This window comes from Colobus angolensis, unplaced genomic scaffold (genome assembly GCF_000951035.1).
Source record: "Colobus angolensis palliatus isolate OR3802 unplaced genomic scaffold, Cang.pa_1.0 Scaffold3, whole genome shotgun sequence".
NCBI classification, from domain to species: Eukaryota; Metazoa; Chordata; class Mammalia; order Primates; family Cercopithecidae; genus Colobus; species Colobus angolensis.
In genome coordinates, this window is record NW_012116265.1 from 12,432,966 (window position 1) to 12,445,478 (window position 12,513).

At 40.5% G+C, this 12,513-nt stretch overlaps 1 protein-coding gene across 1 annotated transcript in view; it reads left to right on the forward strand.

Moving 5' to 3' along the window:
• The window catches only part of STON2 (stonin 2), a 177,211-nt gene that overhangs the window by 149,954 nt on the left and 14,744 nt on the right, over positions 1-12,513 (forward strand). The window contains exon 6 of the mRNA XM_011949465.1: positions 9,834-11,672. Within this exon, the coding sequence (XP_011804855.1) occupies positions 9,834-11,672 (1,839 nt within the window). The remainder of the gene's footprint in view (positions 1-9,833; positions 11,673-12,513) is intronic.

Sequence of the window (12,513 nt, forward strand, 5' to 3'; positions counted from 1 at the left end):
CTCTATGATGATATTCTATCCAGGTTTGTGTAACTACACTCTATGATGATATACTATCTAGGTTTGTGTAACTACACTGTATGATGATATACTATACAGGTTTGTATAACTACACTCTATGTATGATGTTCCCACAATGAGGAAATCACCATTGATGTTGCATTTCTCAGGATACATTACTGTCATTAACCAACAAAAGGGATATGCTCTACAGTTGAAAATGACTATATTTGAAAATAGGAAGGAAACAGGTACTTTTTGCTATGGCAATAATAAAATAAAACACAGCTTAGGGTCTCTGCAGGTGTCACTATCACTAGTTAACTCTTTTCAAGATACCTTGTTATATAAAATGTTAAGGAATTAATTTATAAAGCAGAATACTGATTTTTCAGTTTACCATAGATGCCAGAATATATCCCTGCCCTTAGTGTGAGACCTCTGCTGGGTAGGGTGTTGGCCCTATCAGACCACAGCAAGGTGTTGTAGTGGAGTCTCTGCCCAGGCTGAGTTGGAGAATGGAGCCCTCATCTAAGACAACCCAAGAAACTGATATCAGAAAGGCACGTTGAGGCAGGGAACCAATAAGCCAGTTCAGTCATAGTTGGTTGTTAGAGGAAGAGGCCAAAAGTAGGGATCCAAAGGTAGAGTACTGGGGAAGGCATGGGGAAGTGGGCAGTGGTAAAACAGAGGCAGAAGTTTAGAACCAGAGAGAAAAGATATTCTTGGTCACCACGTGAGGCTATACCCCACCAACATGGAATAAACTGGGGATAGTCCTGGGCCAGTCAACAAACTTAAAGTCTGATGCTTGCTTTTCTGAGCAAAAAAAAAGAAAGCTGGAATGTGTTGGGTCAGCCTGTCCTAATAGCAGGGAGGGAGTTGGCAGGGCAGGCTGGACCAGTCATTTGAAGAAGGTATGCAGTACTGCTTCATAGGTCACCTTAGTACCTTAGTAAGTAAAAATGAGAATGTGGTGTCTTGATAAAGATTCTGTTAAGTAATGTTAAGTGGTAGTTTGATGAACTGGCTTCTTCACTTCGGGGATATCTCTGACTGGGTACTTTACCAGCATTGAAGCATCCTCTGTCCTGGACAATGCTGAGCCAGGTGAATACACTCATTCTCTGGCTGTCCTTTTTATCATTAGTATTTTGTAATGACTAACCAGGTCCCAGCATAGACTCATCCTCCAGCTCTCGTTTTTATCATAGTATTTTGTGATGACTAAGTAGGTCCCAGCATATTTTATACACATTAGAAGCACCCTTGATAAGCTTGAGATGACTAAGTCCCTTCTCTCACCCTATGCATTTCCACATTAGTGCATGACATCACTTGACCTTTTGCACAAAGACATCTCTATGTCAATGGATGTTAATCCTTATTTAATTAACTTATTTTCCCTGTTGAAAAATGTTCCTAAGAAGTTGTGTCAAGATAACTCTTGCCAATCTCAAAAAGTAATGGGAAAAATTAACCAGATTTTACCTTAACGAACAAGCATTAAGGAAATACTAGAGTTACTAAAAATTAAAAGCAGGACTTGACTTCTGATCTCATCTTGGGCAGTTTACTTAAAATTGCTGACCTCAGGCTTCTCTGTAAAATGAAGAGGTCAAGTTTTACTATTTCTGAAATCTCTCCAAACCCCAAAATTCCGTGTTCCTCTTTTCACCTAACAAATTACTCCATAAATATGAAATGCTTACTGTGTATCTGTGGCTGGTTGTACAGTTTTAAGTACAGGCATACCTCAGAGATACTGTAGGTTTGGTTTCAGACTATTGCAGTAAAGCAAGTATTGCAATAAAGCAAGTCACACACATTTTTTGGTTTCCCAGTACAGATAAAACTTATGCTTACACTATATTATTAAGTGTGCAATAGCATTATGTCTAAATAATGTACACACTTTAATTAAAAACACTTTATTGCTAGAAATGCTAATGATCACCTGAGCCTTCAGCAAATCATAATCTTTTTCTGGTGAACAGCCTCAGGGTGGTGGCTGCTGAGGGTTGGAATGGCTGTGATAGTTTCTTAAAGTAAGACAGCAATGATATTTGCTGCATCAGTTGACCCTTTCATGAAAGATTTGTCTGTAGTATGCGATACTATTTGATAACATTTAACACACAGTAAAATATCTTTCAAAATTGGAGTCACTCCTCTCAAATCCTGCTGCTGCCTTATCAACTAAGTTTATGTAATATTCTTTTTAAAAATAATTTCAACATTTATTTTATTATATTTATTTATTTATTTTTTTTTTTTGAGACAAAGTCTCATTCTGTTGCTCTGGCTGGAGTGCAGTGGCATGATCTCAGCTCACTGCAACCTTCACCTCCTGGGTTCAAGTGATTCTCCTGCCTCAGCCCCCCGAGTAGCTGGGACTACAGGTGCCTGCCACCATGCCCAGCTGATTTTTGTATTTTTAGTAGAGATGGGGTTTCACCATGTTGGCCAGGCTGGTCTTGAACTCCTGACCTCAAGTGATCCGCCCACGTTGGCTTCCCAAAATGCTGGATTACAGGTGTGAGCCACTGCACCTGGCCTCAACTTTTATATTAGATTCAGCAGGTACATGTGCAGGTTTGTTACATGGGCCTATTGCATGACATAGAAGTTTGGGGTATGAATGATCCCGTCACCCAGGTAGTAAGCATAGTACTCAATCGGTAGTTTTTCAGCCCCAGTTTATGTAATATTCTGAAATCTTTGCTGTCATTTCAACAATGTTCACAGCATCTTCATCAGGAGAGATTCTATCTCAAGAAAATACTTTTATTTTCTCATCCATAAGATGCAACTTCTCATCCATTAAAGTTTTATCATGAGATCACGTGCAGTGGATCATGCTTGTAATCTGAGCACTTAGGCAAACGCAGAAAGATAGCTTGAGCCCAGGAGTTTGAGACCAGCCTGAGCAACATAGTGAGACCCCATTCTCCATAAAAAGGGAGAAAAAAGACCAAAGAAAAGTTTTCTTACGAGATTACAGCAATTCAGTCATATCTTCAGGTTTCACTTCTCGTTCTCTCGCTGTTTCCGCCACATCTGCAGTTATTCCTCCACTGAAGTCTTGAACTCCTCAAAGTCATCCACAAGGCTTGGAATCAACTTTTACAAACTCCTGTGAAGGTTAACTTCTCTCATGAATCACAGATGTTTGTAATGACATCTAGAATGATGAATCCTTTCCAGGAGTTTGTCAGTTTACCTTGCCCCAATCCATCAGAGGAATTACTATCTATGGCAGCCTTACAAAATGTATTTCTTAAATAAGAAGACTTGAAAATCAAAATTATCCCTTGATCCATGGGATATAGAATGGATGTTGTGGGCCGGGCATGGTGGCTCACGCCTGTAATCCCAGCACTTTGGGAGGCCAAGGCAGGCGGATCACCTGAGGTCGGGAGTTCAAGACCAGCCTGACCAACATGGAGAAACCCCGTCTCTACTAAAAATACAAAATAAGCCAGGCGTGGTGGCACATGCCTGTAATCCCAGCTGCACGGGAGGCTGAGGCAGGAGAATCGCTTGAACCTGGGAGGTGGAGGTTGCAGTAAGCCGAGATTGCCCCATTGCACTACAGCCTGGGTGACAGGAGCAAAACTCCGTCTCAAAAACAAAACAAAACAAAAAAAGAATGGATGTTATGTTCCATGGCTGTAGGCATGAAAACAACATTAATCTCTTTATGCATCTCTATCATTGCTCTCGGGTGGTCAGGTGCATTGTCAGTGCGTAGTAATATTTTTGGAAGGAACCTCTTTTTTCTGAGCAGTAGGTCTCAACCTGGGCTTACAATATTCAGTAATTCATGCTGTAAACAGATGTGTTGTCATCCAGGCTTTGTTGTTCCATTTCTAGATCTCAGGCAAGGTAGATTTGCATAATTCTTAAGGGCTCTAAGATTTTTGGAATGGTAAATAAACAATGGCTTCAACTTAAAGTCACCAGCCACATTAGCCACTAACAGGAGAGTCAGCCTGTCCTTTGAAGTTTTGAAACCAGGCATTGACTTTTCTCTAGCTATTAACATCCTAGATGGCATCTTCTTCCGGTAAGAGGCTGTTTTATCTTCAGTGAAAATCTGTTGCTTAGTGTAGCCACCTTCCTCAATCATACTAGGTAAATCTTTTGGATAACTTGTTGTAGCTTCTACATTAGCACTTGCTGTTTAACCTTCTACTTTTATGTTCTGGAAATGGCTTCTTCCCTTAAACCTCGTGAACCAACCTCTGCTAGCTTTATTTTTTTTTTTTTCCTGCAATTTCCTCACCTCTTTCCACCTTCATAGAATTGATGAGAGGTAGGACCTTCCTCTGAATTAGGCTCTGGCTTACGAGAATATTGTCACTGGTTTAATCCTCTATCCAGACCACTAAAACTTCCTCCATATCATCAATCAAGCTCTTTCACTTTCTTGCCATTCATGTGTTCACTGGAGTGGCACTTTTAATTTCCTTTGAGAAGTTTTCCTTTGCATTCACAACTGGGTTAACTGGCATGGGCTTTTCGCCTGTCTCGGCTTTTGCCATGCCTTCTTCACTAAGCTTACTCACCTCTCACTTTTGATTGAAAGTAAGAGACATGTAACTCTTCATCTGAATACTTAGAGGCCATAGTGGGATTATTAATTGGCCTAATTTCAATATTGTTGTGTCTCAGGGAATAAGGAGGCCTGAAGAGAGAGAGAGAGAGAGAGAGATAGGGGAATGGCGAGACTGTAGAACAGCCCAGAACACACACATTTATTGATTAAGTTCACCATCTTATATGGGCACAGTTTATGGTGCCCCAAAACAGTTACAGTAGTATCATCAAAAATCACAGATCATGGTAACAGATATATTTATACTGAAAATGTTTGAAATATTGTGAGAATTGCCAAAATGTGACCCAGAGACAGAGTGAGCACATGCTGTTGGAAAGATGGTGCTGACAGACTTTGCGTTGCCACAGATCTTCTATTAATAAAAGATGCAGTATCTGTGAAGTGCAGTAAAGTGAAGTGCAAAAAGACAAGGTATGCCTTTATATGCTGTTATGTAACAGTCACTGCTACTGCATGTTTAGAAGCCTGCAATGATCTTAGAACATTTGTTCTTGCCACTCCTAATAAATTCCAATGAACATTTATCAATACTTTTTTTTTGTATTTGTCATTGCACTGACAAATTAGGTTAACAAATAAGGGAAAGAAGATAGTAGAGTCTCTATGTTCAAAATATAGACACTTAATTTTCCTCCCATAGTTCTTATTTTTTATTCAGTTTTAGTGGCTTTGATGACTACTGAAATCACTTTATTTAATTTAATCTTTTAGGAATTTGAAATAGATTGTGGCCTAACATTAAGAGAATTGAATCCACCACTTCTCTTCAGTTTGCATCAGTAAAGACACTAGGAACCTCTTAGGTACTGGAAATTTTCCCTGTGGTATAGAATGAGAGAACCTAATCCTTACACATGGCTTTTGTTTGGCACCAGCCCAACTCATAATAAAAACAATTTGGAGGTAGCCAGTGGAAGAGACAGTAGTTAAAATCATGCTGGAGTTTAGTTTTTTGTTTTATTTTAATAAATCAGTAAATTGAATTGTGGAGAAGAATTAGTTTTGTGTTCAAGATACTTGGTTTTTGCCTATTTCTTGCTGGAGAAATTTGCCAGCTTTTCCCCCTCTTGTTGTTTCCAGTCCTAGCCACACCGGCAATAATTGTCTTGGGAGAAATCTAACCGCTGCTTTCTCAATACGGACTATAGCTAAGCAGTTTATTTCCTTTATCTAAGGTTAATTAGTAGTAATAATAAAGAGATGTTTTGAACTTTTATTATAACTTTTATTATAATGCTATGTTGCTTTATTTTGTAAGCAACATCACAATTTTTGAAAGAAAAATACAGATTTCAAATTTTTAAAATCACCTCTTATCCCATGAGAGATTTGTTTTCACACCAAAATATTATGAGATTATTATATTCCGAAGCTTTCTAATACATACATACTACATTATCATTCCAGTAGTAGTAGTAGTAGTAGTAGTAGTAGTAAGAACAGCCTACATCTACTGAGCATTTATTATTTGCTTGTCTGGTAGGATTTAATATTTCCCTAATTAAATATATAGCAAAACTGAGATAGAGGGAAATTTAAGACTTGCCTAGAATCACATATCTAAAATGCTGTAGGTATGGAATTGAAACCCAGGCAATTTGACTGCAGATTTTAGGTGCTGCTTGTTATTCACTCAACAATATGTCCTAGTCAACTTCCATGTGAATTAACATGCATCAGAGCATCATCTTGACAGCTACATGGAATTTCATTTTAAGGATATAACAACTGATGTAACTAGTCCCCCATTGTTGGGCATTCAGGTTTTTTCATGTTTTTCTGTGATAGAAACATTGCCGTAATAAACATCACTGTGTACATCGTTGCATGCTTGTCCTGTTATTTCCTTAGAATAAACTCTTATAATTTATTTCTTAAAATTCTCGGATTTCTTTAAATACATTATTTCATAGAAAAAGAAAAACTCAATTTCAGATATTTTACGTATGCCCTGCTACCATCCCAGAGAATAAGTTTTAAAAATTCATGTAATTATGGAACATGAAACCGTCAAAGGAAAGATAATTTTGTCAAAGTCTTTTGATATTTTTTAATGACTGTCAAAAAGAAAATAGAATCCCTGGAAATTAATTGAATTCAAACATTTCCCTTCAAATTTAAAGACACTCATTTAGTTTGTATTATAACGCTAATGTTTCAAAAATGTTTAGGACTTGGTATGATTTAAACTAACTTAGTTTGAAAAGGAATTTATTGTAAGAAAATGATCTTCAGTAGGGACAAAGGCCCTTTTTTCTCTTTTCATGTTTGGCTCAGGAGAAGATGAGAAGGGCTGTTTTGAGGACAAGATTCCCAACAGAAGGGAATCCTTTGGCAGCAAGTGTAAACAGCTTTGGCAGAAAGCCACCCTCCAAAGAAGAAGGACTTCAACTTGTTTTAAACTAGAGAGTGAGCTCCAAGACAAAAAGGATAACCCTGATGCCAGGGGTGGGCCAACAGAGATTGTTTGGGTGGAAACACTACATCACAAAGACTCTCTAGAGCTGCCTCATTAGAAATTGATGAGTTTTGAGATGTACCCCTTTCCCGTTCTCTAGACAGGATCAAGTACCATTCCAAGGAAGTGATTCTGTTTCACTCAGGACCACAATGTTCCTTTTAGACTTTGTTACCAAAATGATAAATAAAATATAAAAACTATAAAGTGTAGGTTGTTTCCTGACCGTTTTCCCTTCAGTTTTCAGAAAATAAATCACTTATGTGTATACAAAACCGGATTCATGCTTAATTTGAAGGAGACTCTCATCTTTAATTTAAAAATGCTTTAGAATCCTTTTTAGTCACTGTATATATAGAAAATGCTTTTTGCTCATTATGTTTCTGGGGTGGGTATGGATATGTGTATATGTATATGCATACTCGTGTTTAGCCTAAATTTTCTTTTCTTTTTTCTTTTTTTTTTTTTTTTTGAGACAGAGTTTCGCTCTGTCGCCCAGGCTGGAGTGCAATAGCGCCATCTCGGCTCACTGCAACCTCTGCCTCCCAGGTTCAAGCGCTTCTCCTGCCTCAGCCTCCTGAACAGCTGGGATTACAGGCTTGTGCCACCACGCCCAGCTAATTTTTGCATTTTTAGTAGAGACAGGGTTTCTGTGTTGGCCAGGCTGGTCTCGAACTCCTGACCTCAAGTGATCTGTCTGCCTCGGCCTCCCAAAGTGCTGGGATTACAGGCGTGAGTCACCGTGCCCGGCCTAGCCTAACATTTTCAAACCGACGTTTTCAGTTGAGAGAATTGCTGTTTGAATAAATTACTTGGAAAGACGGATGACAAGTCAGCATCCCATCCTTGTAATTGCATGTGCAATTATGTGCAGCATTGCTGATGGTGTGGTTGGATGTGATATGCATGAAGGTGTAGTGAGGTGGTTAGAAAACTCAATCATTCGAGTATCCGTTTCCCTTTGATTCCAAACGACTGGCCATCGAAACAGTGGGTGGGATGGTAGCAGAGATCTCTCATACACATTCCTGCAGACGTAGAGAATGGAAGAGCTACTCTAAAGCAAAGTTTATTTTCTCACTTATTTTATCAAAAAACCTTATTGAGTACCTACTGTATGCACACATTTGTTGTCTGTGCTGTTCCTTCATCAGAATTCATTCCTCCTTGCTAAAAGCCTCATTTCCCCTCCCTTCCCACAGCCCCAGCAGATACCCACGGTCCTTAGGTTACTGAAAAAATTTAGATCTTTCCCTCATCAAACCCAAGTCCTTTTATCTCCTTCCTGGAAGAACCTGCTAAAGTGGAGTTTTATTTGTAATAACCTTTTTATCATAAAAAATAAACTTCAAGATGGAAAAAATATTTTAGAGAAAAAAGGATTATATCATGAGCATTTCCTCATGATATACTGCATACTTGTAAACATTTTAGTGGGTGGGTATTATTTTATTGTAGGCTTCAATTTCTTAACACTTACCCAATTGTTGAATATTTAAAATATTTTCCCCTATTATAAATAATGCCAAAATGGACATCTCTGTTCTTCAAACTTGGTTCATAATTTAGATTTATTTTCTCAGGGTAGAATTACTAAGTCATTGTTTATGAACATGTGTTAAGGTCCTTAATATAAATTGCCCAATCTCTTTTCAGAGCATCTGTTGCAACTTACAGTTTCATTAAGTGTCCACTTAGTGCTCCTATTATGGCACTGTTACCCTCATTGAGCACTAAAATCTTTCAGAATCTTCACTGATTTTTTTTTTTTATTTTCATTTTTCATTTTTGAGATGGAGTCTTGCTCTGTTGCCCAGGTTGGAGTGCAGTGGCGTGATCTCGGCTCACTGCAATCTCCGCCTCCGGGGTTTGAGTAATTCTCCTGCCTCAGCCTCCCAAGTAGCTGGGATAACAGGCGCCCGCCACTACGCCCAGCTAATTTTTTTGTATTTTTAGTAGAGACGGTTTCACCATGTTGGCCAGGCTGGTCTCGAACTCCTGAACTTGTGATACGCCCGCCTCGACCTCCCAAAGCGCTGGGATCACAGGCATGAGCCACTGTGCCCGGCCATTTTTCTTATTACTAGTGAGATTGGATATTTTTCACATACTTATTAGACATTTTTTAGTTTCTCTTTCATGAGTTGTCTGTTTATGTTCTTTACTCAGACTTCTATTGGAGTTTTTGTGTTTTTCTTATTCACATGTATGAACTTACTGAATTATCTTAATTCAGTAAGGTTGACCGTTTGTCTTTAATATTTATTCATTGTATTTAGGCTAAAATCCCTCCAAGAATATTATTTGTAATCATATTATCACTTATAGAAGATAACTTGTTTTTTTTCAGTGAGATGAGCTTGTATCATTTTATATAGGAGATGGTTTTCAATGTTTAAAAATTAAGAATACATTTCTTAAAGCTAAGTACAGAGAACATCGATTCCAGAAGCTGTTATAAAATAAGGAAGAGTATATAAATTGCAAGAGACCTTGGTACTACCAGTCAATACTTCTGTATTGCTATAGCCATCGTGTTCTTATTGCACTTAATGCGATAGCTCCTCTGGGGTGCTTGTTACAAATGTGTGAGATCTACGCCCAGACTAAGCACCTGAAACAGGTAATGAGCTGCTTTGGAATGTACTGGATTGCAGTTGAAATTCTAGTAATCCCTCATTCCCATCCTTCAGTTTTGCTTACCTCTAGAGCCCCTGAATAGTAGCTCATACATTTTCCTTTTCCTTTTAGACAATTCCTCCTCGCTTCAGGAAGATGAAGAAGTAGAAATGGAGGCCATCAGCTGGCAGGCTGGCAGTCCAGCCATGAATGGGCACCCTGCCCCTCCAGTGACCTCTGCTCGTTTTCCCAGCTGGGTCACCTTTGATGACAATGAAGTCAGCTGCCCTTTAGCACCAGTCACCTCTCCTCTGAAGCCAAATACTCCACCAAGTGCATCTGTGATCCCAGAGGTACCTTATAATTCAATGGGATCATTTAAGAAGAGGGACCGTCCCAAGAGCACTTTGATGAACTTCTCCAAAGTTCAGAAGCTGGACATTTCCTCTTTAAACCGCACGCCTTCTGTAGCTGAGGCTCCACCTTGGAGGGCAACCAACCCTTTCCTGAATGAGACTCTGCAGAATGTACAGCCCTCCCCTATCAACCCTTTCAGTGCTTTCTTTGAGGAACAGGAGAGGCGCTCCCAAAACAGTTCCGTTTCCAGTACCACAGGCAAAAGCCAAAGAGATTCCCTCATTGTCATCTACCAGGATGCCATCAGTTTTGATGATTCAAGCAAAACCCAGTCACACTCTGATGCTGTTGAAAAACTCAAACAACTCCAAATTGATGACCCTGATCACTTTGGCAGTGCAACTCTACCTGATGATGACCCGATAGCCTGGATTGAACTAGATGCTCACCCGCCTGGATCAGCACAGTCCCAGCCCCGTGACGGGTGGCCAATGATGTTGAGGATCCCTGAGAAGAAAAACATCATGTCCTCCAGGCACTGGGGACCGATTTACGTCAAACTGACAGATGCTGGTTACCTGCAGCTGTACTATGAGCAGGGCCTAGAAAAACCATTCCGTGAGTTCAAGCTGGAGATCTGTCACGAGATTTCAGAACCCCGGCTTCAAAACTATGATGAGAATGGCAGAATCCACAGCTTGCGGATAGACCGTGTCACCTATAAGGAGAAGAAGAAATACCAGCCCAAACCTGCTGTGGCTCACACAGCAGAGAGGGAACAGGTGATTAAGCTAGGCACCACCAATTACGATGACTTCCTGAGTTTCATCCATGCAGTTCAGGACCGTCTCATGGATCTGCCAGTGTTGTCAATGGATTTGAGCACAGTTGGCCTGAACTACCTTGAAGAGGAGATTACAGTGGATGTCAGAGATGAATTCTCTGGCACCGTGAGCAAAGGAGACAACCAGATTCTCCAGCACCATGTCTTGACGCGGATACACATCCTGAGTTTCCTGTCTGGGCTTGCAGAGTGCCGCCTGGGCCTCAATGACATCCTCGTCAAAGGGAATGAAATAGTTTTGAGGCAGGACATCATGCCCACCACCACCACAAAGTGGATCAAGCTCCATGAGTGCCGTTTCCACGGGTGTGTGGATGAGGATGTATTCCACAACTCACGGGTCATTCTGTTCAACCCTTTGGATGCGTGCCGGTTTGAGCTAATGCGGTTCAGGACAGTGTTTGCTGAGAAGACCTTGCCTTTCACACTCAGGACAGCCGCAAGCGTCAATGGGGCAGAGGTGGAGGTGCAGAGCTGGCTGAGGATGTCAACTGGCTTTTCCTCCAATCGTGACCCCCTCACTCAGGTTCCCTGTGAGAATGTGATGATCCGTTACCCTGTGCCCAGTGAGTGGGTGAAAAACTTCCGCAGGGAAAGTGTCCTGGGGGAAAAGTCTTTGAAAGCCAAAGTGAACCGGGGGGCAAGTTTTGGCTCCACTAGTGTTTCTGGCTCTGAGCCTGTCATGAGAGTAACTCTGGGAACTGCCAAGTATGAGCATGCCTTCAACTCCATTGTGTGGAGGATAAACCGACTGCCCGACAAAAACTCAGGTGGGTGGCGGTTCCTCTTCTGTGAAAACAAACATACAGTTGTAAAAAAGCTGAGATCAAAGTTCCACATCCTGTATGAAGTGCTTGTTTTTACTGTGTGATGGGAGTGGTGATGGAGGGGGAGTGGGACCAGAAAAGGAAAAATAATTGAGCAAGGTAAGTAATGCATATAGTGTCCCAGTTCACTCTGTCTTTTCACCCCCTCATTATCCCACATCTTCCATAAAACTAGGGATTATTATTCTCAGCTGAGCTGCTAAGCAGCTTTTCAGGGCAGCTTCTGAATTTATATTCTTTGGGGACTCATTAACGTATTAGCTGTGGTGCTGAAAGTGATTCATTTCTAGATGGCTTCTGAAGAGACATCTTTCTCACACTGCCCTCGATGTAGGTAAAAGGGCCAGTTTATGGCCAGTCATGGACAATACACTGAGAGGTTAATTTTATGACTCCAGCTACCCCGTGCAAGGTCTGTCAGTCATCATATCTCAAGTTCAGAGTTTGGCTCTGGGACTGGGGGATGGGAAAGAAAAGTGGCCTTCAATCAGACTGAAGATCCAGCTAGGACATGAATTTCTAAAAGGGCCAGAATTCTAGCAGACAAAATATAAAGAAAAGAATGTTTTTTTTAGACAAACAAAAAAAAAATGCTTACCAGCCCTAGCTGGGCTGCTCACGGCTATCAGGGATGCTTTTGTGCTCGAGTGAGTGCAGAAGGCAATTCCCCCGTGGGTCCACTGAGATTTAGTGAAATGACAAAATGAGGGAACAGTCAAACCAGCACTAATACATATATTTCTTAGAGTATGTCTGGGTGACCCCAGTGGTAGGCAGCAAGCCC